Source organism: Pristiophorus japonicus, chromosome 13 (assembly GCF_044704955.1).
Source record: "Pristiophorus japonicus isolate sPriJap1 chromosome 13, sPriJap1.hap1, whole genome shotgun sequence".
Lineage (NCBI taxonomy): Eukaryota > Metazoa > Chordata > Chondrichthyes > Pristiophoridae > Pristiophorus > Pristiophorus japonicus.
In genome coordinates this window covers 179,910,250-179,937,593 of record NC_091989.1, presented here as the reverse complement: position 1 = coordinate 179,937,593, position 27,344 = coordinate 179,910,250, and the positions used below count along the sequence as shown (strand labels likewise).

The window sequence follows — 27,344 nt, the reverse complement described above, 5'->3', positions numbered from 1 at the left end:
ATCAAGGCCAACAGCTCAGTGCAGTGCTGAGGGAGTGCTGCACTGTCAGAAAGTATCATCTTTCAGAAGAAACAATAAACCAAGGCCTTGTCTACCTGTTCAGGTGGATGTCAAAGATCCCATGGCACTACTTAAAGACGAGCAGTGGGAGTCCTCCTTGGTGTCCTGGGTCAACATTTGTCCCTCAACCAACACTAAAAACAGATTACAAAAGCAAAATACTGCGGATGCGGGAATCTGGAATAAAAACAGGAAATGCTGGAAATCTCAGCGGGTCAGGCAGCATCTGTGGGGAGAGAGTTAACGTTTCAGGTCGATGAACCTTCGCCAGAACTCTGACGTAGGGTCATCGAGCCGAAACGTTAACTCTGCTCCCTCCCCACAGTTGCTGCCCGGCCTGCTGAGATTTCCAGCATTTTCTGATTTTAGATGAAAAACAGATGAACTGGTCATTTAACTCATTGCTGCTTGTGAGATCTTGCTTGTGCAAACTGTCGAACAGGTCTGCTTGCACTGCAACTCTGGATACGGCACCGATTTTAACTCCAGGTGGAATCGCCGCTCAAGCCCGAGGTAAAATGACAGTCGGGTCTCAATGATGTCATCGGGCCACAACCTGCAACATGTAAAGAAGGACACCGTTGGCTCCGGGCAGGTGTCCTTGCTGCTTGCTCAGGAGAGCGGATTCTAATTGTAAATGTTGCAATCATGACGGCTTTTGGACAGACAGGGCGATTTTAACTGCCCACCCGCCAGATTTCTGCTGAACGAGCAGGGTTAAAACCGCCCAAGTACCCCTACGGCTGTGTAGCACTTTGTGACATCCTCAGGACATGAAAGCCGCTCTTTTTCGCTGCCTTCCAGCATGTGAAATTTCCTCACTCTTTCCTCAATGAAGACTCCAAGAAGGCGAGAGTCCAGGTTTGGCCAGATTCACAGCAGTACTGGAAGCCTTCTATTAAGACTATAAAGGACTGAGATTTATTCCTCAGCTAAACATATTGTAACCAGAAAGTAAGAAGTCACTCTATTTCTCACATGCAGTAACAATCACACTGGCATTTAATTCTGTGTTGATTTTAATTGTATAACAGAATATAGAATGAACAAACTTGCATTTCTTTTTATTTGTTCACGGGATGTGGGCATCGCTGGCAAGGCCGGCGTTTATTGCCCATCCCTAATTGCCCTCGAGAAGGTGGTGTTGAGCCGCCTTCTTGAACCACAGCAGTCCGTGTGATGAAGGTACTCCCACAGTGCTGACTTTGTTGTAGCGGTTTGGTACAACTGAGTGATTCGCTGGGACATTTCAGAGGGCAGCTAAGAGTCAACCACATTGCTGTGGGACTGCAGTCACATATAGGTCAGACCGGGTAAGGACAGCAGATTTCCTTCCCTAAAGGACATTACTGAACCAGTTGGGTTTTCCCGACAATCCAGTAGTTTTATAGTCAGTGTTACTGATACCAGCTTTATAATTCCAGATTTATTTAATAAACTGAATTTAAATTCACCAAATGCCGTGGCGGGATTTGAACTCACATCGCCGAGTTATTAGTCCAAGCCTCATCAATGACGAGATATTTTTGAAGTGCAGTCACTGCTATGTCGGCAGACAGAGGAGCCAATTGTTGAACATCAAGGTCACAGAAACAGCAAAGAGGATGAGTGGCCAATGAAGCTGTTGATCTTTGCTGGCGTTGATTGGGAGGAATGCTGGCCGAGACACCGGGAGAACTCATTGCTCATCTTCAAGTCGTGCCATGGGATCTTTTACAGCCCCCCGATGGGTTGAACGCCTCACCCGAGAGACAGCGCTCCCCCAGGTGGCGAGGCAATCCCTCCACACTGCACTGAAGCTGCCACACTAGCAGCCCAAACTGGGGAGTCCTCTCCACAGGCGGACTCATCATGCATCACTGGGAAAACATTGTGCTCAGCTCCCAGCCCCAATACTTGGAGAGCCTTGGGCCGAGAAAGAGGATGAGTCATTCAGCGCCTCGAGTCTGTTCCGCCCTTCAATGAGATCATAGCTGATCTCTGAGCTAACCCCATATCCCCGCCTTTGTCCCATATCCTTTAATATCATTGGTTAACAAAAAGCTATCAAGCTCAGATTTAAGATTAACAATTGATCTAGCATCAGTTGCCATTTGCAGAAGAGAGTTCACCACTGGGGCGGGGGAGGGGAGAGGGGCGCAAACCACCCCCACCGCGTGCTCAAAAATAGTCGCGGCCCAATTTCTAGGCCATTATCCACTCACCCTTTAGACTCATCCATTACATCTTCCTGCTGTGACTTGTTGAAAAATGTCATATATTCTACCCCCACCACCCCATATTTCTAATTCAAAAGCTACAGCCAAACGGACAAGCCACATAAGATCAGGTTACTCGGAAGGAGCAGTGTGGTGGCCTAGCCCAGCAGGCTGAGCGGCCCCCGAACTGCGAGCACCATCGGAGCAGGCCGGGGAGTGCAAGGAGCAGTGTGGCGGCATACCACTCCAGGAAGCAGGAGAGCAACGGCAGTGAAGAGGGACCTCACCAAGATCGAGATCGCTGATTGGAGCATGGGCAGATACAGCAGGTCCTCTGCAGTCAGAATCAGGGGAAGTCATAACGGGGAACAAAGAAATGGCAGACCAATTGAACAAGTACTTTGGTTCGGTATTCACTAAGGAGGACACAAACAACCTTCCGGATATAAAAGGGGTCAGAGGGTCTAGTAAGGAGGAGGAACTAAGGGAAATCCTTATTAGTCGGGAAATTGTGTTGGGGAAATTGATGGGATTGAAGGCCGATAAATCCCCAGGGCCTGATGGACTACATCCCAGAGTACTTAAGGAGGTGGCCTTGGAAATAGCGGATGCATTGACAGTCATTTTCCAACATTCCATTGACTCTGGATCAGTTCCTATGGAGTGGAGGGTAGCCAATGTAACCCCACTTTTTAAAAAAGGAGGGAGAGAGAAAACAGGGAATTATAGACCGGTCAGCCTGACATCGGTAGTGGGTAAAATGATGAAATCAAATATTAAGGATATCATAGCAGCGCATTTGGAAAGAGGTGACATGATAGGTCCAAGTCAGCATGGATTTGTGAAAGGGAAATCATGCTTGACAAATCTTCTGGAATTTTTTGAGGATGCTTCCAGTAGAGTGGACAAGGGAGAACCAGTTGATGTGGTGTATTTGAACTTTCAGAAGGCTTTCGACAAGGTCCCACACAAGAGATTAATGTGCAAAGTTAAAGCACATGGGATTGGGGGTAGTGTGCTGACGTGGATTGAGAACTGGTTGGCAGACAGGAAGCAAAGAGTAGGAGTAAATGGGTACTTTTCAGAATGGCAGGCAGTGACTAGTGGGGTACCACAAGGTTATGTGCTGGGGCCCCAGCTGTTTACATTATACATTAATCATTTAGACGAGGGGATTAAATGTAGTATCTCCAAATTTGCGGATGACACGAAGTTGGGTGGCAGTGTGAGCTGCGAGGAGGATGCTATGAGGCTGCAGAGTGACTTGGATAGGTTAGGTGAGTGGGCAAATGCATGGCAGATGAAGTATAATGTGGATAAATGTGAGGTTATCCACTTTGGTGGTAAAAACAGAGAGACAGACTTTTATCTGAATGGTGACAGATTAGGAAAAGGGGAGGTGCAACAAGACCTGGGTGTCATGGTACATCAGTCATTGAAGGTCGACATGCAGGTACAGCAGGCGGTTAAGAAAGCAAATGGCATGTTGGCCTTCATAGCGAGGGGATTTGAGAACAGGGGCAAGGAGGTGTTACTACAGTTGTACAGGGCCTTGGTGAGGCCACACCTGGAGTATTGTGTACAGTTTTGGTGTCCTAACTTGAGGAAGGACATTCTTGCTATTAAGGGAGTGCAGCGAAAGTTCACCAGACTGATTCCCGGGATGGCGGGACTGACCTATCAAGAAAGACTGGATCAACTGAACTTGTATTCACTGGAGTTCAGAAGAATGAGAGGGGATTTCATGGAAACGTTTAAAATTCTGATGGGTTTAGACAGGTTAGATGCAGGAAGAATGTTCCCGATGTTGGGGAAGTCCAGAACCAGGGGTCACAGTCTAAGGATAAGGGGTAAGCCATTTAGGACCGAGATGAGGAGAAACATCTTCACCCAGAGAGTGATGAACCTGTGGAATTCTCTACCACAGAAAGTAGTTGAGGCCAATTCACTAAATATATTCAAAAAGGAGTTAGATGTGGTCCTTACTACTAGGTGGATCAAGGGGTATGGCGAGAAAGCAGGAATGGGGTATTGAAGTTACATGTTCAGCCATGAACTCATTGAATGGCGGTGCAGGCTCGAAGGGCTGAATGGCCTAGTCCTGCACCTATTTTCTATGTTTCTGTGTTTCTATGTTAGCAGGAGCGGCGAGGTCGGGGCGAAGAAACGGCGAGAGCCTGTAGAGGGATGTGATCGGGGTCCAGGAGAGGCTTGAGTTTGGGGCCTAGAAGAGGCGAGGGCCCAGGGGCAGCACGGGCCAGCCCACACTGTGCGATATGTGCACGCACTAGGTCCGTGCAGCAGAGCTGGTCTCCACTCGTCTTGGGTAATCCTTGCTACTGGACCAAGACCTCGCTCTGTCAAGCCCGTGTGGTGACTGGTGTGCAAGGGCCACCCCACGTTAAAAATATCCACGCACGGGCATCTTCCACCCTTCAGGATGTAGTTCGGGATCTGGAATATTAGGTCCTTCATTGAAACATCTGTGAACTTTTTGACGTGGAAGCAAGTCATCCTCGATTCGAGGGACTGCCTCTGATGATGATGACTCATATCGTTTTATTTGTAATATGGCCTCCCTTCCCTTCCTCTGTCTCGCTCACCACACTTGCTGTTCCAGATTCTTCTCGGCCTTCGCTCATGGCCTCCCTGACTGTAGAACATTGACAGGAGGGATTCTGCTCAGCCCCTCTCCTCATCTCGCTCACCAGCAAAAGGGAAAAGCATTCAGAGGGGGGTTATCCCAAGTCCCAGAGAGCAAGTGAAAGAGCCCCATTGCGGAACTTGAGTGCTATGTTCATTCCTGGTCACTGAAGCGCAGTAGAAATATCCCAGTGTACAGGAGGGTAAAGAGACCGAATCCTCATTTTTGAGGTCTGCGTTTTAAGGATAGAATGTCTTTTTTATATATATTTTTCATTCTTGGCAAGGTCGACATCTATTGACCATCCCTAGTTGCCCGTAGAAGATGGTGGAGGACCTTCTTCTTGAACTGCTACAGTGGAGTTCTGCGTCTGGAGTCACGTATAGGCCAGACCGGGTAAGGATGGCAGGTTTCCTTCCCTAAAGGACATTAGTGAGCCAATTACAATCCGATAGTTTCAGAGTTACATTTTTTTTCTAAACTGATACCAGCTTTTTTATCCCAGATTTGCTTTTCAAACAAAATTCAAATTCCCAAACTGCCAGAGTCAGATTTGAACTCTCGTTCTCAGGATTATTAGTCCAGTAACATATGCTCCACATTGTGGGCAATTCACTCCACAATCGGAGCAGTGATGCTATCCTCACCCTGCGCAACCCTCACTGCCCCAGGTCAATTGTGGAACCCCGTCCTCTCACCGTGGCAAAGAGCAATGAGCTCGGCCCGAAGCTCGGGGATTCTGGTCCAACACCAGCTACCCTCCAAGACTTCAGGGGGCTCAAACGCAACACTCTCCGCAGTGTTATCTGCACTCCTCTAATCCTGCCCTCTCGAGCATAACTAATTATAATCGCTCAACCATCGGAGGCCATGACTTCTGTTGCCTCGGCCCTAAACTCTGGAATTCCCTCCCTAAACCTCTCTTGCCTCTCTTCCCTCATTTAAGACACTCTTTAAAACCTACCTCTTTGAACAAGATATTGGTCATTTGCCCCAATATCTCCTTGTGGCTCGGTGTCAGATTTTTTTTTTTTTGATAACGCTCCTGTGAAACGCCTTGGGATGCTAAAGGTGCTCTATAAATGCAATTTGTAGTTGTAGCATCGCTCGCTTACCCAAGGTGTCACATGGCTCGTTCTTCCAGGAGCAAATGTCCAATCCGGTAAGCAACACAGCGTGATCGTGACGCCTGCCGTTCTTTCCCATCAGCCCAGACTGCCACTGGCAGAAGCTGTTCAACGATTGGTCCGCGTGGTGGTTGATCACTAACCCAGGCTGGAAGAAGAAACCAACACAACCCAATTTTTTTCTTCACAATTAGTTCTGCAACTGCGACGAGCGTTAATTATTGTTACAGTCCCACCCAACACCAAAGGTAATCTGCCTTATAATTGGCTGAAGAGAACAATGAGGTGAGCATGCTTTGGCAGCCTTGTCCAATTATTTCCCTCCTCTCCTGAAGGCCTTCAGGCACGTCGCCCAAGTGGCCAATCTTCATACCTGAGCCCACACAATGAGTACCGAGGGAGTACTTGACCCAAGGGAGGACATCACAAATCACACACACACACACACACACATATTTTGGCAAAGGACACGAGTTAGTAATCAGAAGCACAAATCTCCACTGGTTCTTTCCTCTCTCTACCCCCAGGGACATGCAACATCAAACTGATTCCTGGGATAGGGGGATTGTCCTATGAGGAGAGATTGAGTAGACCAGGCCTAAGTTCTCTAAAGTTTAGAAGAATGAGAGGTGATCTCATTGAAACGTACAAAATTCTTACAGAGCTTGACAGGGTCGGAAGGATGTTTCCCCCGGGCTGGGGAGTCTAGAACCAGGGGTCACAGTCTCAGAATATGGGGTCGGCTATTTAGGACTGAGATGAGGAGAAACTTCTTCAGTCAGAGGGTGATGAATCTTTGGAATTCTCTACCCCAGAGGGCTGTGGAAGCTCAGTCTTTGAGTATATTCAAGGCTAAGGTCAATAGATTTTTTGGATATTAAGGGAATCAAGGGATATGGGGACAGTGCAGGCAAGTGGAGTTGAGGTAGAAGATCAGGTATGATCTCATTGAATGGCGGAGCAGGCCCAAGAGGCCGAATGGCCTAATCCTGCTCCTAATACTTATGTTCTTACATTATGTTCTTATGTAAGAGACTACAAAGGATAAATGGGGTCCACTTAGCTTGTCCCAGACGTCTAAACCTCCCATCCCATTCTCCATCTCTCGTACCCCTCAAGAAACCTTCTCAGGCAAATATCTAGCCACTTCCCTACCAAGTTGTCCATAACTGGCTGCCTCCCCGGGCATTCTGTTGCAGTGCCAGCTGTGGCTCAGTTGATAGCAGTCTCATGTTCAGAGTCAGACAGGTCGTGAGTACAAGTCCCACTTCAGAGAATGGAGCCTGTAACCCGCACTGTCGGAGGTGCTGTCCTTTGGATGGGACATTAAACACAGGCCCTTTTGCCCTCTCCGATGGATGTTGAAGATCCCATGACACTTTTTGAAGAAAAGCAGCAGGAGTTCTCCCCAGTGTCCTGGACAATAATTATCCCTCAACCAATATCACCGAAACAATCACTGGACTTCAAAAATATTTCGATGGTTCTGAGGTGGTTTGGGACAAACTATGGTCATGAAAGGTGCCACATAAGTAAAGTTCTTTCTTTTGTTATACATTCCCCATTTTCTGTTTGAAGTAAAAAAATCAGAATTTTTGGTTGACCTCCTTTGGAGTCCGTTCCTTCCCCCTATAGAGTTGGTCATCATCTCAAACATATAGCTAGCGTCTGGTTTAGCGATACCCCTTCAAGTCTAAATCAGAAGCTAGGAACATGAAAACAACCTACTGGATTCTGCTCCAGGAGTAACAGGCTCACAACCACAATCTTGATGTCACTTCCTATGGTGCCATCTTTGAAAAGACTGGAAACCTGTTGGGAAGAAGTCAGTGCGTCACTGCCTGGAATTACAGAGAAATTACAGCACAGAAACATGCCATTTGGTCCAACCAGACCATGCTCCACATCAGCCTCCTCCCACCTCTCTTTACCGTCAGCTGTGGCTCAGTGGGTAGCACACTTGTCTCTGAGTCAGAAGGTTGTGGGTTCAAGTCCCACTCCAGGAACTTGAGCATACAAATCTAGGTTGACACTCCCAGTGTGATGCTGAGGGAGCGCTGCCCTGTCGGAGGTGCCGTCGTTCAGATGAGATGTTAAACCGAGGTCCCGCCAGCTCTCTCAGGTGGATCTAAAAGATCCCAAAGCACTATTTCGAAGAAGAGCAGGGGACTTATCCTGTCCAATATCCTTCAATCAACATAACAAAAGCTAATAACTGCTCATTATCACATTGCTGTTTGTGGGAGCTTGCTGCCACATTTCCTACATTACAACAGTGATTACAAGCCAAAAGTACTTAATTGGCTGTAAAGCGCTTTGAGATGTATGGTGGTCATGAAAGGTGCTATATAAATGCAAGTTTCTCTTCCTTTACCTTTATATTCTTTTCTCCCTCATGTTCTCACCTAGCTTCCCCTTAAATACATCTCCGCTATTCACCTCAACCACTCCATGTAGTAGAGAGTTCCACATTCTCACCATTCTTTGAGTAAAGAAGTGTCCGCTGAATTGCTTATTGGATTTACAAGTGACTGCTTTGTATTTAGGGACAACATCCCCGCTAAGCAGCGTGGCCGCGCGGTGGTCTGGAGGTCCCGCGCAGTCGCTCACCGGATTTTACATGGAAGAAATCGCGCAGCACGCGCAAAAATGTGAATGAGCCGCGCAGCCAGTTAAAGGGACCACGCACGGAAAATAAAAGTTTGAGGTAAAATCGTTTCTGGCGCCTAGTTTTGAACAGCTTCCCCTCCCCCCCCACCTCCCCACCCCCCCACAAGTGGAAACATCTCTACACCTACCCCGATTAAACCCCTTCATAATGTTAAAGATCTCTATCAGGTCCCCTCTCTCTGTCTCCTCTTTTCTATAGAATAGAGGCCCAGCCTATTCAGTCTTTGCTGATGAGTTGTATCAATTGTCTCCATGCCTCACTAAAACAACAACAGCTGCTTCACACCTGTGGAAGATCCAATGAAGCAATTATGGGCTGTCCCTCACAGGTTAAATAAATCTCAATGCGACATTGCTGGCAGCAATATTCCGCTTATTATAGACACTCTGGAGGGAAAATATTTTGACACTTTTAAATTTTACAACTTAAAGGAGAGGAATGTTTTCTTATGTAATTCCCCCATTCCATGTCTCCATACAGAATATATAATCATTGTAAACATATTTGCCACTATTTTTAAATTTCCTCACCCAATGGGCAACCCGGGTGGATTGCTTTGCCTCCATGCCCCTCCAGTGAAGTCACAGGAACAGGAGGAGGCCATTCAGCCCCTCGAGCCTGTTCCACCATTCAATTAGATCCAGGCTGATCTGTATCTCAACTCCATCTACCCACCTTGGTGGGCAGCGGAAACTGATACGTCCTTACTGCACAGTATAAATGCACACGAGGCCCATGCTTGAGAGAAGGTCAGTCTGTGACCTGACCTTTATTCCTTAGCCTTCAAATGATGAAGATGGGTGGAGCTTCCCCTTTTATACCTGAAGGTCCAGGTTAGGAGTGTCTCCCACCGAGTGGTCATTGTTCTCACAGTGTACAACTTAGGTCAGATTATACATGGGTTACAATACTGGTTGAATACATGACAGAAACGTTACAAGGACACCCTCAAAGCCTCCCTGGTGAAGTGCAACATCACCAATGACACCTGGAGTCCCTGGCCGAAGATCGCCCTAGGTGGAGAAAGTGCATCCGGCAGGGCGTTGAGCTCTTTGAATCTCAACGCTGCGAGCATGAAAGTTCAGCGCAGGCAGCGCAAGGAGCGTGCGGCAAATCAGTCCCACCCGACCCCCTTTCCCTCGACGAATGTTTGTCCCACCTGTGACATGGTCTGTGGCTTTCGTGTTGGACTGTTCAGCCACCAAAGAACTCACTTTAGTAGTGGAAGCAAGTCTTCCTCGACTCCGAGGGACTGCGTATGCTGATGACCCGCCTTGGTTCCATATCACTTTGTAACCCTTGCCTAACAAAAATCTATCAATCTCGGTTTTGAAATCTTCAATTGATCCCCTTCAACCTCAGCAGCTTTATGGAGAGAGAGAGAGCTCCAGATTTCCGCTACCCTCTGTGACGAATCACCCCTGCACAGCCGAGCTCTAATTTTAAGGTTATGCCTCCCTGTCCTGGGCTCCCCCCGCCAGAGGAGTCGCTGTTGGAGGAGTTGGTGGGAGCTCTCAGAGCAACTCCATTCAATTCGCCCGAATTTACAACTTCAGACCAGCCCGAGAGATGAGCCTCAGCCCCAGGAGAGAGCACCATGCTCCGAACTTTGGCTGGATGTTTCAATGGATAGCGATCAGGAGCAGGATCGTAACCCTCCTTGACCCAGGGACTCTGAAGCCATTTGGAATGCCCCCCAACAGTGCTCTCACAGTAGTGTGCCCTCTGCACACTCCAAGTAGGTTGTTTCAAGGATGCTGTAGGTCTTGGCAATAAAACACTCAAATGCCGTCTGAAGCCTTCAATATGTTATTGCCTCGTAAGCCATGCCGATCTACATCTGGCTCTATACCAGCGACAACTTGTGTCCCATCCTCTCCTCTTCAGGTGCGACCTCAGCTTGGTGTACCTCCATTCATTGCCGGCTGGACTGTGACATATTGACCTTGAACCAGAAATCAATGCTGTTCCTCTCCTCCTGTCCTCCGCCAACAGAGGTGTCAGTGAAAGGGGCCTTCAGAAAACAGAACTGTTCAACGCAACGACTGATCTGTCAGTTTTCCCCACATTTCTTCCAGTGGCCGAGGGTCTGATCTCAAGTTGGGAACTGGCCACAGCAACACGACTGTAATCAGGAGGAACTGCAGAGCCACACCCCATTATTACTCTGAAACCACAGACTCCCTCGAGCAAGTAGTTGGTTGGGAGTGCGGCCCCCGACAACAAGTTAAGGAGCGACACTCCCTTCTGGAGAGGAACTTGGAGCGGAAGGGGAACAAGCCAGTTCTCGTGGTCATAGATAGCTCAAAGAAAGAGGTGCTGCTGAGGGAGTATGAGGAACTAGAGGCCAAATTAAAAAGCAGAACCACAAAGATAATAATCTCTGGATTACTACCTGAGCCATGAGGAAATTTGCATAGGGTAAATAAGATCAGAGAGTTAAACATGTGGCTCAAAGACTGGTGTGAGACAAATGGGTTTTGGTTCGTGGGCCACTGGCACCAGTACTGGAGTAAGAGGGAGCTGTTCCATTGGGACGGACTCCACTGAGAGCGTGCTGGGACTAGGGTCCTGGTGAATCGAATCACTAGGGCTTTAAACTAATTAGCATAGGAAGAGGATTCAGGTGAGCAAAAATTAAAAAAGTCAAAGAATAAGGAGAAAGCAATAGAGCAGGGTAGCACTGGGGGAAATGAAAACCAGAGTGTGCCAGGAAGGGACAGAATGTATAAACATAACAGTGAATCAGAAAGTGGGGTCAAAGCAGGGAAAAGTGGCAAAAAAACTAAGTTTAAAGTTCTTTATCTGAATGCACGTAGCATTCGTTACAAAATAGATGAGTTGACGGCACAAATAGATACAAATGGATATGATCTGATAGCTATTAGAGACGTGGTTACAAGGTGACCAAGGCTGTGAACTAAATATTCAGGGATTTTTGACAATTCGGAAGGGCGGACAGAAAGGAAAAGGGGGTGGGGCAGCACTGTTAATAAAGAATGAGATTAGTGCGTTAGTGAGAAACGATACTGGCTCAGAAGATCAAGAATTAGTTTGGGTGGAGATAAGGAATAATAAGGGGAAAAAGTCGCTGGTGGGTGTAGTCTATAGGCCCCCTATACTGTTGGACGGAGTATAAATCAAGAAATAATGTAGGCTTGTAAAAAAAGAACGGCAATAATCATGGGTGATTTTAACCTTCACATTGATTGGACAAAGCAAATTGGCAGGGTAGCCTTGAGAAAGAGTTCATAGAGTGGATGTAGGATAGTTTCCTTGAACAGTATGTTGCGGAACTAATCAGGGAGCAGGCTATCTTAGATCTGGTACTGTGTAATGAGACCGGATTAATAAATGATCTCCTAGTAAAGGATCCTCTAGGAATAAGTGACCATAACGTGGTTGAATTTCAAATTCAGTTGGAGGGTGAGAAAGTTGGATCTCAAACCAGGGTCCTAAGCTTAAATAAAGAAGACTACAAAGGTATGAAGACAGAGTTGGCTAAAGTGGACTGGAAAAATAGATTAAAGTATGGAACGGTTGATGAGCACTGGCAGACATATAAGAAGATATTTCATAACTCGCAACAAAAATATATCCTAATGAGAAGGAAAGACTGTAAGAGAAGGGATAACCATCCGTGGCTAACTAAGGAAATAAGGCATGCTATCAAACTGAAACAAGGGCATACAATGTGGCCGATACTAGTGGGAGGCCAGAATATTGGGAAACTTTTAAAAGCCAGCAAAGAACGATTAAAAAAATTAAAGAGAGGGAAGATAAATTATGAAAGTAAACTAGCACGAAATATAAAAACAGGTAGTCAGAGTTTCTACAGGTACACAAAAAGGAAAAGAGTGGCTAAAGTAAATGTTGGTCCACTACAGGATGAGACTGGGGAATTAATAATGGAGAACAGGAAAATGGCAGAGACGCTGAATAAATATTTTGTAGTGGTCTTCACGGTAGAAGACATTTAAGACATTCCAATAGTGGATAATCAAGGGGCTGTAGGGAGGGAGGAACTTAATACAATCACTATCACTAAAGAAGTAGTACTCGGTAAAATAATGGGACTAAAGGCAGACAAGTCCCCTGGATCTGATGGCTTATATCCTACAGTCTTAAAAGAAGTGGCTGCGGAGATAGTGGATGCATTGGTTGTAATCTACCAAAATTCTCTGGATTCTGGGGAGGTCCCAGCGGATTGGAAAACTGCAAATGTAACGCCCCTATTTAAAAAAGGAGGCAGGCAAAAAGCAGGAAACTATAGACCAGTTAGCCTAACATCTGTCGTTGGGAAAATACTGGAGTCCATTATTAAGGAAGCAGTAGCGGGACATTAGAAAAAGCATAATTCAATCAAGCAGAGTCAGCATGGTTTTATGAAAGGGAAATCATGTTTGACAAATTTGCTGGAATTCTTTTGAGGATGTAACGAGTAGGGTGGATAAGGGGGAACCAGTAGATGTGGTGAATTTGGATTTCCAGAAGCCATTCGATAAGGTGCCACATAAAAGATGACTGCACAAGATAAAAGTTTGTGGGGTTGGGGGTAATATATTTGCATGGATTGAACATTAGCAAACTAACAGAAAACAGAGAGTTGGGATAACTGGGTCATTTTCTGGTTGGCAAACAGTAACTAGTGGGGTGCCGCAGGGATCGGTGCTGTGGCCTCAACTATTTACAACCTATATTAATGACTTGGATGAAGGGACCGAGTGTTATGTTGCCGTTTGCTGATGAAACAAAGATGGGTGGGAAAGCAAATTGTGAGGAGAACACAAAAATCTACAAAAGGAACATAGACAGGCTAAGTGAGTAAAAATTTGGCAGATGGAGTATAATGTGGGAAAATGTGAGGTTATCCACTTTGGCAGAAATAATAGAAAAGCAAATTATAATTTAAATGGAGAAAAATTGCAAAGTACTGCGATAGAGAGGAACCTGGTGGTCCTTGTACATGAAACACAAAAAGTTAGTATGTAGGTACAGCAAGTAATCAGGAAGGCAAATGGAATGTTGGCCTTTATTGCAAGGGGAATAGAGTATAAAAGCAGAGAAGTCCTGCTGCAACTGTACAGGGTATTGGTGAGGCCACACCTGGAGTACTGCATACAGTTTTGGTCTCCGTATTTAAGTAAGGATACACTTGCATTGGAGGCTTTTCAGAGAAGGTTCAGTAGGTTGATTCCGGAGATGAGGGGGTTGACTTATGAAGATAGGTTGAGTAGGTTGGGCCTATAGTCATTGGAGTTCAGAAGAATGAGAGGTGACCTTATTGAAACATTTCAGATAATGAGGGGGCTCAACAAGGTGGATGCAGAGAGGATATTTCCACTCATAGGGGAAACTAAAATTAGGGGACACAGTCACAAAATAAGTGGCTGCCCATTTAAAACTGAGATGCGGAGACATTTTTTCTCTGAGGATTGTAAATCTGTGGAATTCTCTGCCCCAGAGAGCTGTGGAGGCTGGGTCATTGAATATATTTAAGGCGGAGATAAACAGATTTGAGAGATAAGGGAATAAAGAGCTATGGGGAGCAGGAAGGAAAGTGGAGCTGAGTCCTTGATCAAATCAGCCATGATTTTATTAAATGGCGGAGCAGGATCAAGGGGCCAGGTGACCTATTCCTGCTCCTATTTCTTATGTTCCTATGTTCGAGATGACTGTACGCTAATTTCCGATACTGAAAGAAAAATGGCACACAGGAAATAGCCATTATGGCCCCCCTCCGCCATGTGGCCCTTCTCACCCACTTACCATGTTCATCACAGTGAGGATGTAGGTGGTGATGTTCTCCCGGCCGTGTTTCTCCAGCATCTTCTTGTCTGCCACCACCAGAGTTTCGACCGTCAGTCCCTGGCTTTTCCGGGCATTCAGGACGGAGCGTGCCAATCTGCTCTTGGGGCTGTATTCGTCGGACAAGATGTGGATATCCTCGACTGGAGGCTGAGGCATGTCTAAGGAAGGGGTGTGGGGGAAGAGAAGAAAGCAGAGGCCATCGAGAAGTCAAAAGTGCATTTATTGCGTTCCCCGGTGCATCTGTGAAAAACAGAACATTCTTACATTACAAGTAAGGACTTGAGGCGGACTTCGATCTAGCGTGCTGACCGACTGCAGTGAGGAGAATAAAAGAAACATTACTCTCCTACCTTGTACTACAATTCCGAGCACTCATCTACCTCCACAGTGACCCACCATCTCCAGGCTCCAAGCCCACCAGGGAGCCATAAAGTGCAGCACTGAACAGCTCAATATGGCCAAGTGATGATCAAAATCATTTTGGCGAATGCTAACTCAAGGGGGACTAGAAACATCAATACAGGTTGAACCTCTGTGGTTCGGCACCCTCGGGGCCTGGCCGGTGCCGATTCAGAGAATTTTCCGAGCCACGGGAGGTCAGTGCTGGTGATCGCTGAGTGAGGGAGGAGAGGAGAGAAATGTTGGTAATTGGTCATTTCTCCGTCTGTCTCAGAGGCCGGGGCCCGTTTTAAGAGTGGAAGCAAGTCTTCCTCGATTCTGAGGGACTGCCGATGATGACCATACGAAAGAAAAGTGATTAGAATTGTGGGATAAATATTGGCCAGGACACCAGGGAGAACTCCCCTGCTCTTCTTCGAAATAGCTCCATGGGACCTTTACAGAGGGCAGACAGGGCCTCGGCTTAACCTCTCAGCCGAAAGACAGCACCTCTGACAACGCAACGCTCCCTTAGCACTGTACTGGGAGTGGCGGCCTGGATTTTTGTGCTCAAGTCCCTGGTGCGGGACTTGAACCCGCAACCTTCTAACTCAGAGTTCAGGGTGCTACCTACTGAGCCACAGCTAACACAGCAGAGGGAGATGGAGTGGTTTGCGGGGGCTTGGGGCGGGGCGGTAATTTGAAGAGCGTGAGACCGAGATGGCTGAAGGCACGGGCGCCAGACATGGGGCAAAGCGTGGTGGGGGATGAGGTTAATACACAGATGCCAGATTGAGGGGAACGGAGACTTCGTGGCCGATGGTTGGTTATAGGGTTGGAGAAGGTAACGGAGATAGGGAGGCAAATAGCCAGCATGCTAATCACACGTGAAAAATAAATGGGGCCATTCTTCAGCAAGAATCAAAGTGCTCGGGAAAGAAGGGGAAGGAATTGTACTTTTTTTAAAAAAGACAGAGATTATGGTATCTGCTGGCTGCACTAAACACTGGTGCTGTTTAGACAACGCTAAATACTTTTCTCAAAGTGACAGATTTACCCGAGTTACCTCTACCGTGCTACAATGAGGCCTCATCAGACAAAAAAAAAAGCCTGAGGAAATACTTATGGGAATAAATTTCTTGGCAAGAGAAAGGCAAATCAAGCCCCAAGAGCAACATTCGAAGATCAAGCAGCAAGTTTACCAGCAAGATGAATGGCGCATTCAAAGTGTGCAGGGACATTAGAAACCGATTCCTACCCTACCCCACCCAGCCCCATGTCATCCCTCTCCCACCCCCACCACCATTCCGCTCTCCCTCAAACGCCCCCCTGAAAGATATTATGACCTGCAAAACAGAGCCAAGAAAATCCAGGCGAGAGACGTCAGATCCACAGAGGCCTGTGTGTGGGGGGGGGTGGGGGATCTGGTAGAGGAAACACTATGATGATTGTCCAGGGGTGTACGATTTAACAGGCCGTGCAAGGAGCACAGCTTAGAAACACAGGCAGTCCCCCTGAAACTCGATCCCCATCAAAGCAGACCCGTGCAGCCGCAGACACCTTAATGCATCACAGCTGAAGGCAGAACACAAGAAACAGGAGCAGGAGTAGGCCATACGGTCCTTCGAGCCTGCTCCGCCATTCAATAAGATCATGGTTGATCATCGACCTCAACTCCGCTTTACCGCCTGATCTCCGAATCCCTTGATTCCCCTAGACTCCAAAAATCTATCTATCACAGCCTTGAATATATTCAGAGACTCAGCATCCACAGCCCTTTAGGGTAGAGAGTTCCAAAGATTCGCCACCCTCTGAGTGAAGAAGTTTCTCCTCATCTCAGCCCTAAATGGATGACTCACAGGTTTATAGAGCTGTTGAGTTGGGAGCGGCTTAGCCAGTCACATGATGTTCACAGGACTCAATAAAACCCCAGCCAGTTGGGTTCGGGGGATCCACAATGAGGCAGGCGTGAGCCTGGTGGATGAACTGGTAATGTGCAGTGTGATTGTTAAACCTTTTGCTAATAAACCAACTAGTTCTTATGAACAATGTGTTGCTATGAATTCTTAAGCCAAGAACCCATGAAGCAAATACATTACACTCTGCATCTACACTGTCAAGCCTTGTAAGAATGTTGTATGCTTCAAGGGGCAAGGGAATTGGGACAAGGCAGATAGCTCTCTCAGAGAGCTGCAATAGGCCAAATGGTCGCCTTGTGGTGCTGCAAAGTGCGATAGCAGGAAAGAAAAAAAAAATTGTTTTTGTCAAATTTTCAAAGTTTAACAACCTGTGGCATTGCAGCAGTGACAGGTCACTGGGCGACAGTCAATCAGCACTGTTCTGGTACCAACACTGAACGAGGTACAATCAACTCACCTCTGCTACGTTTGAACATTAAGACAGTACAGAGAATTAATTCATTAGCTCAGATTTAACCCGCCAAAAATAGCGGGCAGTTTGACAACGCACGATAGCCCATGAATTGGTTCCATCACTGCCAAAGACCCCATCGCTCTCGCCCTCACCTTTATCAGCTCCAGCAAATTGCGGGGCAAACATATTTTAGAGCGAAAGGGTGATGGAGAAAGGTTTAACTAGCAGGGCGTGCTGCGTGTTTCAAAATATGGGCCCTTTCAAGGGCAGAGCGAGCGCTTGCACAAAAACAGTGCTGACCTTCAATGTCTGCACACGTACAAGAGTTATGATTATTATTTGTAGACTAAACGACGGTAATAAGTGCTAAAAAAGGTTCCTTACATACATTTCTTTCGCCGCCCACAGTAGTGTTGTTTCTGGTCTCTGGCGTGGTGCTGATACTTTTGCTGTTGTTGTTGGCGGTGAGAGCGGTGGTGCTGGTGCTGGTGGTGGTGGTGGTGATGTCCGCTCCCCACGGGGCTTTGCTGCACTCTGTGCTCCACCGATCGCTTGTAGAGAGCATGCGGCCGATGGCCGGCAGCTGAGGTGTAGTTGTGTCTCAGTGCCAGGTGATGAGGTAATGGAGTTATAAGGTATTCATTTTCTTGGCTCCGTATTAAACCTGACTGGAAGACAAATGGGATTTTTTTTTTTTGTTTTTGTTCGTTTTTAAAAAAAAACATTATTTGTTAAAACACACGGAAGGCTGCCAGGTGATGTTTTAAATCTCAAACGTGTTGAGGGCCATGTGTTCGCAGTTGGAGCTGCTGAGTGACTTCATGTAGGTCCTTGTTCTAGCAGGTCAACCACGTCAACTTAATAGAGTCACGATAAAGTCCGCTAAGTAGTGGTATTTAAGGCAGTTAAAACAAGTTGTATAAAGGGGCTTTAGTGGGTGGTGGGAGGAGGGAGGGGGGAATTCTACAGTGGCAGAGCTGCCTGCCTCAATTTTAGCTGTATATATTCATTCTCGCGATGTGGGCGTCGCTGGCAAGGCCAGCATTTATTGCCCATCCTCCACTTGCTCTTGAGGAAGTGGTGGTGAGCCGCCTTCTTCTTGAACCGCTGCAGCCCGTGTGGTGAAGGTACTCCCATAGCGCTGTTGGGGAGGGAGTTCCAGGATTCTGACCCAGCGACGATGAAGGAACAGCCGATATATTTCCAAGTCAGGATGGTGTGTGACTTGGAGGGGAACTTGGGAGCTGGCGGTGTTCCCGTGCGCCTGCTGCCCTTGTCCTTCTCGGATGGTGGTAGTCACAGGTTTGGGAGGTGCTGCCAAAGAAGCCTTGGCGAGTTGCTGCAGTGCATCCTATAGATGGTACACACTGCAGCCACGGTGCGCCGGTGGTGGAGGGAGTGAATGTTTAAGCCACGGAGCTTATCACTGTAACCCTTCAGATAAAGCAGAAAATACTATCCAGGCCACACAGCAAAAGCAGAAAATGGAAAGAAAAGCGGGGTGGAGATTCCAGAAAGTGGGACAAACTTCCTTTTAACCAGGACTGCTCTGATTTAAAGTTTCCGTTTCTGAAGCTTACAGAGCAGGCAGGTCCCTGGTTCAATCCCCGAATTAGACAATCTCTATATCAGGCGAGCTCGTACTTTCGGCTCGCTCCCGACCCTTACCCCTCGCCCAGAATACCGACAGGGTCAAATCTGTCAGTGCAGCCCTGCCAGCAGTGGTAAGTATGAAGACCTGCTAAAAAGGTTAAGTTAAAATTTCAATTTTTTTCAGTGATTCAATGGATAATCGTCGTGTAAGTATATTCTTTGAGTGTTTTGGGAATTCCCCCTCCACCCACCCCCCCGCCCCCCAAGATCTCTCTCGCACCACTCACGGCCCTGGAGTAAAATTGCCGAAGCTCGCGGTTTGCGCCGCGAATTGTCATGCAATGCCTCTTTCACCGATGGCGCAGACGTAAAGGCCTAAAGATTGGCCTCAAAACGGTAACGGAGCGAAAACGATCATTTTGACGCAAAACTACCGTTTTCACTGAAAACCGAAAATCTAGCCCATCGTGTGTAAGCCAAGACAATGAGTGCCAGTACAAATTCAACTGTGGGGCCTATCACAGCTGAACCCAATCCTGCTCTCACACAATTTCTATTTCCACAACAGAGATCACTGGATAACAATCAGAAACAGGAACAGGAACTTTGGCCTATCTCCCTCCCTAAAAGGATCACAAGATCAGAAGGTAATTACAGACGAGGCAGGTGGCCCATTCATCCAAGAGGACTTTAACATTCCCCCTGACTGTAGCATCCAACTGGTTCTTAAATAATTCCAGGGTTTCTGCCTCCACTACTCCATCCAAAAGTCCATTCCATACGATGAGCACTCCCTATGTAAAGAACTTCCTTACATCAGTCCTTACATTTGCTCGTGTGCACCCGCTTCCCTTCGCCCAACTCTTGCAATTTTGTTTAAGATAATCTTCGTAGAATGGTTACAGTACAATAGGAGGCTATTCGGCCATCGAGCCCGTGCTATTTCTCTGCAAGAGCACTTCAGCTAGTCCCACTCCCCTGCCCATTACCCATAGCCCTGAATATATTTTTCCTTCGGGTACTTATACAGTTCCCTTTTGAAAGCCATGATTGAGTCTGCCTCCACCACCCTTTCAGGCACTGTATCCCAGATCCTAACCACTCGCTGCGTAAAAAAGTATTTCCTCATGTCGCCTTTGGATCTTCTGACAATCACTTAAATCTGTGTCTTCTGGTTCTCGACCCTTCTACCAATGGGAATAGTTTTGCTCTATCTACTCTGTCCAGACCCACCGTTATTTTGAACACCTCTATCAAATCTCCTCTCAACCTGCTCTGCTCTGAGGAGAATAACCCCAGCTTCTGCAGCCTATCCACTTAACTGAAATCCCTCATTTTTCTGATTTACTTTTTCCAAATCATTCACTATCGTGTCTCCCTCTATAATCTCGGCTCTCAGATGTCTCCTTTCAAGGGGTGAAAAGCCCAGGTTTCTCCGACCTTTCCTCGTAATTCACAGGGGATCAGCCTAGTCTCCAATGCTAGAAGGTCTCCATTGGATCTCAGTGACCAGAAGTGAGGTTGGATCAGACCACTCACTGTACAGCCTGGTCACTGCATGACTTCCACTAAATTACTACTTTGCCTACTTAGCTCAACATTCAATTGGCTTGGTTGATTGCAACTCTGCACTGTTTTGGCAAGTTGGACTTTGAGTCTACCAGTAGTCCTGCGTCCCTTTCAACTTCATCCATAGCTGTGGCTCAGTGGGCAGCACCCTTGCCTCTGAGTCAGAAGGTTGTGGGTTCAAGTACCCACTCCAGAGAATTGAGTGCAAAAATCTAGGCTGACACTCCAGTGGAGTGCTGCACTGTTGGAGGTGCCGTCTTTTGGACAAGACGTTAAACCGAAGACCTGTCTGCTCTTCAGGTGGACGTAAAAGGTCCCATGGCATTATTTTGAAGAAGAGCAGGGGAGTTATCCCTGGTGTCCTGGCCAATATTTATCCCTCAATCAACATCACTAAAACAGATTATCTGTTCATTATCACATTGCTGTTTGTGGGAGCTTGCTGTGTGCAAATTGGATGCTGCGTTTCCTACATTACAACAGTGACTACATTCCAAAAGTACTCCACTGGCTGTAAATCGCATAGTGAAAGGCGTTATATAAATGCAAGTCCTCCTTCTTCTAGTTCAATATCATTCACGAAATGTGTGTGTTATCCACTGTCATATCATAGGCGGTCCCTTGAAACGAGGATGACTTGTTTCCACGCCAAAAAAAGGATGCGTTCACAGGTGTTTCAATGAAAGACCCGAACTACATCCTGAAGGGTGGAAGATGCCTGTGCGTGGATTTTTTTTTTTTTAACGTGGGGTGGCCGTTGCACACCAGCCACCACATGGACTTGACAGAGCTCGGTCTTGGTCCAGTGGCAAGGATTACCCAAGACGACTGGAGACCAGCTCTGCTGCATGGACCTAGTGCACACACATATCGCAGTGTGGGCTGGTCCGTGCTGCCCCTGGGCCCCTGGCCCTGAACTCGCACCTCCCCTAGGCCCCGACCACGTCCCTCCACAGTCTCTCACCGCTCCTTCGCCCCAACCTGCTGTACCTGCCCACGTTCCAATCTCCGACCTGGATCTTGATGACGTCACTCTTCACAGCCGTCGCCCTCCTGCACCAGCTCGCGTTGTACCTTGTAGTGGCCTCCACGCTGCCCATGGCCACCGCTCGCTGCTCCTTTTATGGCCCCTACCTACCGCTGATGTTCCTTCGCAGGTCGGAGCCTCCACGCTGTACAGTACTGCACATCCACTGTACAGTACTTTACACTTGCCTCATTAAATTTCATCTGTCCATTTATTTATTATGTTCAATTCATGGTTTCATTTCAGAGCTGACTATTCCAATTCCACTGCCCCTCCAATTTTGGCATCATCTGCAAATTTGACCAAGTTATCTTGAATTTCTGAAGCTAAGGCAGCTAAATGGAGTTGAGAAATGGATCAGCCATAATCTAATCGAATAGCAGAACAAGCTCGAAAGGCTAAATGACCTGCTCCTGTATCTACCTTCCATGTCATTGAAAGAAGAAGACTTGCATTTCTATGGTGCCTTTCACGACCACCAGACTTCCCAATGCACTTTGCAGCCAATGAAGTACTTTTGGAGTGTAGTCACTGATGTAATGTGGGAAACGTGGCAGCCAATTTGCGCACAGCAAGTTCCTACAAACAGGAAAGTGATAATGACCTGATAATGTGTTTTTGTTACGTTGATTGAGGGATAAATATTAGCCAGGACATCAGGGATAACTGCCCTGCTCTTTTTCAAAATAGTGTCATGGGATCTTTTATGTCCACCCGAGAGGGCGGATAAGGCCTCAGTTTAACGTCACATCCGAAAGACAGTACCACCAACAGTGCAGCACTCCCTCAGCACTGCACTGGAGTATCAGCCTAGATTTATGTGCTCAAGTCTCTTGAGTGGGACTTGAACCTACAACCTTCTGACTTAGAGGCGAGTGTGATACCCAGAGACACAGCTGACACAACGTAAATTAGAAGAGGTAGTGGTCCAATCTCTGGACAATCTCGCTCAGAATTTCTCTGCATACTGACAAGCATCTCTGGTTTTCTATGCTTTCAGTCAGTTCCTTATCCATTCCCAAACATTCCCGCAGCTTTGAGCTGAACTAATAGCCCTTTATGTCGAACTTTTTCAAAAGCTTTGTTTGGAAATTTTGATACCCCGCATCACAGGGCAATGTCGTTTGGTGAAGTGCGCCATTGCGGCCCAATTCACTGTAGTTTATTGCTTCATTTTATGGGAGGAGGGTTAAAGATACATCACCCCAAAGCCTTAAAATGTTGGTTCCCTGATGGACTTTGCCACAGAGCAATAAGGTAATAAGCTACAATGCAGGTCCTTGATTCCAAAGATCAAGGGGTGGCCTTATAAAGAAAGGTTGAGCAGGATGGGCCTTTACTCATTAGAGTTGAGAAGAATGAGAGGAGATCTTATTGAAACATCTAAGATTATGAGGGAGCTTGACAGGGTAGATGCAGAGAGGATGTTTCCCCTCGTGGGAAAATCTAGAACCGGGGGCATAGTTTCAGAATAAGGGGTCGCCCATTTAAAACGGAAATGACGAGGAATTTTTTCTCTCAGAGGGTCGTGAATCTGTGTACTTCTCTACCACAGAGAGCTGTGGAGGCTGGGTCATTGAATGTACTTAAGGTGGAGATAGACAGATTTTTGAGCGATAAGTGAGTGAGTGGTTATGGGAAGTGGGCCAGGAAGCGGAGTTGAGGCCAAGATCAGATCAGCCATGATCTTATTGAATGACGGAGCAGGCTCGAGGGGCCGAATGGCCAACTCCTGTTCCTAATTCTTATGTAGAACATCCTAAGGCCCTTCACAGGAGTGATTATCAGTCGAGATGTGAGACGGAGTCACAGAAGGAGATAAAGGAGATATTAGGACAGATGACCAATATACTTGTCAAGGAAGTCGATTTTAAGAAATATCTTAAAGGAGGAGAGAGAGGTAGAGAGGCGCAGAGGTTTAGGGAGGGTATTTCCAGAGCTTAGGTCAGAGGCAGCTGAAGGCATCTGTGGAACGGCGGAAATCGGGAAGAGGTCAGGATTGGAAGAGTGCAAACATCTCGGAGGATTTTAGGGCTGGAGGAGGTTACAGAGACCAAGAGGGGTGAGCCAATGGAGGGATTTGAAAACAAGAATGAATCAATCAAAATTGAGACTTTGCCAGACTGGGAACCAATGTAGTTCTCGGGTTAAGAGTGAGCAGGACTTGGTGCGAGTAACATAAGAACATAAGAATTAGGAACAGGAGTAGGCCATCTAGCCCCTCGAGCCTTCAAAAAGATCATGGCTGATCTGGCCGTGGACTCAGCTCCACTTATCCGCCCGCTCCCCGTAACCCTTAATTCCCTTATTGGTTAAAAATCTATCTATCTGTGATTTGAATACATTCAATGAGCTAGCCTCAACTGCTTCCTTGGGCAGAGAATTCCACAGATTCACAACCCTCTGGGAGAACAAATTCCTTCTCAACTCGGTTTTAAATTGACTCCCCCGTATTTTGAGGCTGTGCCCCCTAGTTCTAGTCTCCCCGTCCAGTGGAAACAACCTCTCTGCCTCCATCTTGTCTATCCCTTTCATTATTTTAAATATTTCTATAAGATCACTCCTCATCCTTCTGAACTCCAACGAGTAAAGACCCAGTCTATTCAATCTATCATCATAAGGTAACCCCCTCATCTCCGGAATCAACCTAGTAGTTAGGAGATGGGCAGCAGAGCTTTGGATCAGCTCAAGTTTATGGAGGTTGGAAAATGGGAGGCCGGCCAGGAGAGCGTTGGAATAGTCGAGTCTCGAGGTAACAAAGGCACGGATGAGAGGTTTCAGCAGCAGATGAGCTGAGGCTAGGGTGGAGATGGGCGATGATACGGAGGTGGAACTAGGTAGTCTTGGTGATGGAGTAATTGTTGGAGTCAGCACCAAGCATTAATCTGCCTCTGCAGCACTTGTGATCGGCCCTCCGCCATTACTGTACCAACAAGAGAAGACATTGACAATAAGGTGCAACACTGCCTTCAGTGTGCCAGTGCAGCCTTTGGTCACCTAAGGAAGAGAGTGTTTGAAGACCAGCACCTCAAACCTGGCTCCAAGCTCAGGTCTATAGAGATATCTGCTCTCCTGTATGGCTCAGAGACGTGGACTATGTACAGCAGACACCTCAAAGCGTTGGAGACGTACCACCAGCGCTGTCTCCGCAATATCCAGCAAATCCACTGGCAGGACAGACGCACCAAAGTCAGTGTCCTGGCTCAGGCTAGCATTGAAGTATTGACCACGCTCGATCAGCTCCATTAGGCGGGCCACGTCGTCTGCATGCCTGACCCGAGACTCCCAAAGCAAGCGCTCTACGCGGAGCTTCAACACGGCAAGCAAGCCCCAGGTGGCTGGAGAAAATGCTTCATGAACACCCTCAAAGCCTCCTTGACAAAGTGCAACATCCCCACCGACACCTGGGAATCCCTGGCCCAAGACCACTCAAAGTGGTGGAAGAGCATCTGGGAGGGCTCTGAGCACCTCGAGTCCCATTGCCGAGAACAAGCAACGGTGAAAGGAGTGTGCAGCAACCCAGGCTCCCCACCCACCCTTTCCTTCAACCACTGTCTGCCCCACCTGTGACAGAGACTGTAGGTCCCGCATTGGACTCCTCAGTCACCTGAGAACTCACTATTAGAGTGGAAGCAAGTCACCCTCGACTCGGAGGGACTGCCTATGATGATGACCAACAACCCCCCACCATTCTAAGACTTAGCTTCAGGACACAGTCGGTGAGGCAAGGGGCCAATACTGATTTCTCCCACTTGCGCAGGCTGTATTGGTCGATGGCGGCAGCTCGCCGAGATTACTGAAATGGGATCAGGACCAATTTCAGGCCGGCTTGGTGCCTCCAGGTTGGCCCGCAGCTGGTTATGGGCCCAGAATAGGCCCGAGACCAATCTCCACCCCTACAAGTGTGCTCCATGTACCCAGACTCCTCGTCAGCATCGCCACTGGGGATCAGCCACCGAGTATAAATAATACAGGAGCGTAATACAGGAAAACACACCATCACGGCCACTGGGGGCTGCTTAATTAATTGATGTGCAATTCTGGCTATCAGACTCTGATCTCTCTGACAGTCAGAGAATTGCACAAACAGTGGATTGGCTCCAAAATCACAGCCTACTTTGTTCAGGAAACTAATACTGCCAAAATACACTTTCCACCGATAATGACAAGCAGCTAAAAGGTGCAGGTAATCCAGCTGCTAGCATGCTTGTGCCCGTCTCTGCACTTGACTTGCCCTCATCCCAGAAATGACCATGAGTGTGCTGAGCCCTAAAACAAACACACACGCACATTGTAATCCCTGTGAAAACACGGCACGACGAATACAGAGGCTTTTCCTGTCTTTGGTTCTGTATAGTGTTGAATTGTCTTACCCATCCTTGCTTCACGATTGAAAGCAGGACTTTGTATCCTTTAGCAATACCTTGTTTTTCTCTCATTCCTGACAAAGTTCACTTTAGGCTACACACACCCCCATCTTCGGTTCAGTAAGGAAGGATTCTTGGAGCCAGTGCTATTTTTGTCGGACAACAAAGATGGACTTCTTCTGAAGCGGTTGTCCTCCCTTTTTATTTCCCTTGCGATGAAATATGTCAAAGAGCTCAGTGTTCCATCTGGGCAGTCAAGGGGCTACAGAGAGAATCATGCACAAAAGGGCAGTGAGCCTAAGAGCAGTGTGCTCATCAAAGCTGTGGATTCACAGTAGCAACCATTTGGTTGGAGGTGCATAAATATTGTACCCCGGACTGCAAAATGGTCTTCGCGAACCAAGGTCCTGATAAACTCTCACACCTCTACAACACACCAAGATCTCCAAAATTACATTCGGCTCAACTGGTCTATCCCGGCATTTATGCTCTACACGAGCCTCCTCTCACCCCTCTTCATCTAACCCCATTGTAATGTATGAACCTGTGAGTATGCTCACAGGTTTAAATCGTTGTAGATTTCTGCAGTCTGGAGAAGCCCATGCTCCACGTTTTTACTAAATGTGCGAGGTTGCAGCCCCTCTTCCAATATCTGAAGGGGCTCGTCCTCAAATTCTGGTTGCACTTCAGTCCTACACTCCTGATCTTTGAGCACCCTGTGCGAAGGGGAGCGGGCAGGTCCGAGGGCCTCCTCGTAGGACTGCTCCTGGGCACGGCCAAGGGGGCCATCAGCCAGACCAGGCAGCGGGCGGTCGAGGGAATCGGACTGCCTGCCTCTCTTCCGCGGTTACATCCGAGCCAGGGTGTCCCTGGAGATGGAGCACACGGTGTCCACCGGTACGCTCGCGGCCTTCCGCGAGAGGTGGGCGCCGGAGGGACTGGAGTGCATTATCACCCCTGGCAAACAAATTTTAATTTGATGTTTTGTGTAAAGTTTAATTTGTTTAATTTACCAGTTTTTAGTGCCACCCCGCCCCCCATTTTTAGCCAGGCGGCACTTGTATAATTTGTGTTTCTGGTGCCCACAAAAAAAACAAGGGGGCACTTGAATTAATTATTATGTTTTACAGATTACAACAAAATAGTTGTAGAGCATTGTGATTTCTGTGGTCTGGAGGAGTCCATGCTCCATGTGTATGTACAGTGTGTGAAGGGGCATTATTTGAAGGGGCTGCTCCTCAAATTCTGGCTGCACTTCAGTCCCACACTCCTGATCTTTGGACACCCGGTGTGGAGGGGAGTGGACAGGTCGGAGTGCCTCCTCGTAGGACTGCTCCTGTCCATTAACCAGTCCAGGCAGCAGAAGATCGAGGGGGTTGTTCAGCCTGCTTCTCTTCCGCGGCTACATTCACGCCAGGCTGTTCCTGGAGATGGAGCATGCTGTGTCCAACGGTATGCTCGCGGCCTTCCGCGAGAGGTCGGTACCAGAGGGACTGTAGTGCAACATTTCAACAGGGAACAAAATT

General features: G+C 47.5%; 1 protein-coding gene across 1 annotated transcript in view; it reads right to left on the bottom strand.

Annotated features, from left to right (window-relative positions):
* adamts18 (ADAM metallopeptidase with thrombospondin type 1 motif, 18) overlaps window positions 1–27,344 on the bottom strand; it is a 297,899-nt gene that overhangs the window by 176,943 nt on the left and 93,612 nt on the right. Inside the window, exons 4-7 of the mRNA XM_070897035.1 lie at window positions 17,651–17,930; window positions 14,470–14,669; window positions 7,758–7,841; window positions 6,018–6,177 (exon numbers count right to left, since the gene is read on the bottom strand). Of these exons, the coding sequence (XP_070753136.1) occupies window positions 6,018–6,177; window positions 7,758–7,841; window positions 14,470–14,669; window positions 17,651–17,930 (724 nt within the window). The remainder of the gene's footprint in view (window positions 1–6,017; window positions 6,178–7,757; window positions 7,842–14,469; window positions 14,670–17,650; window positions 17,931–27,344) is intronic.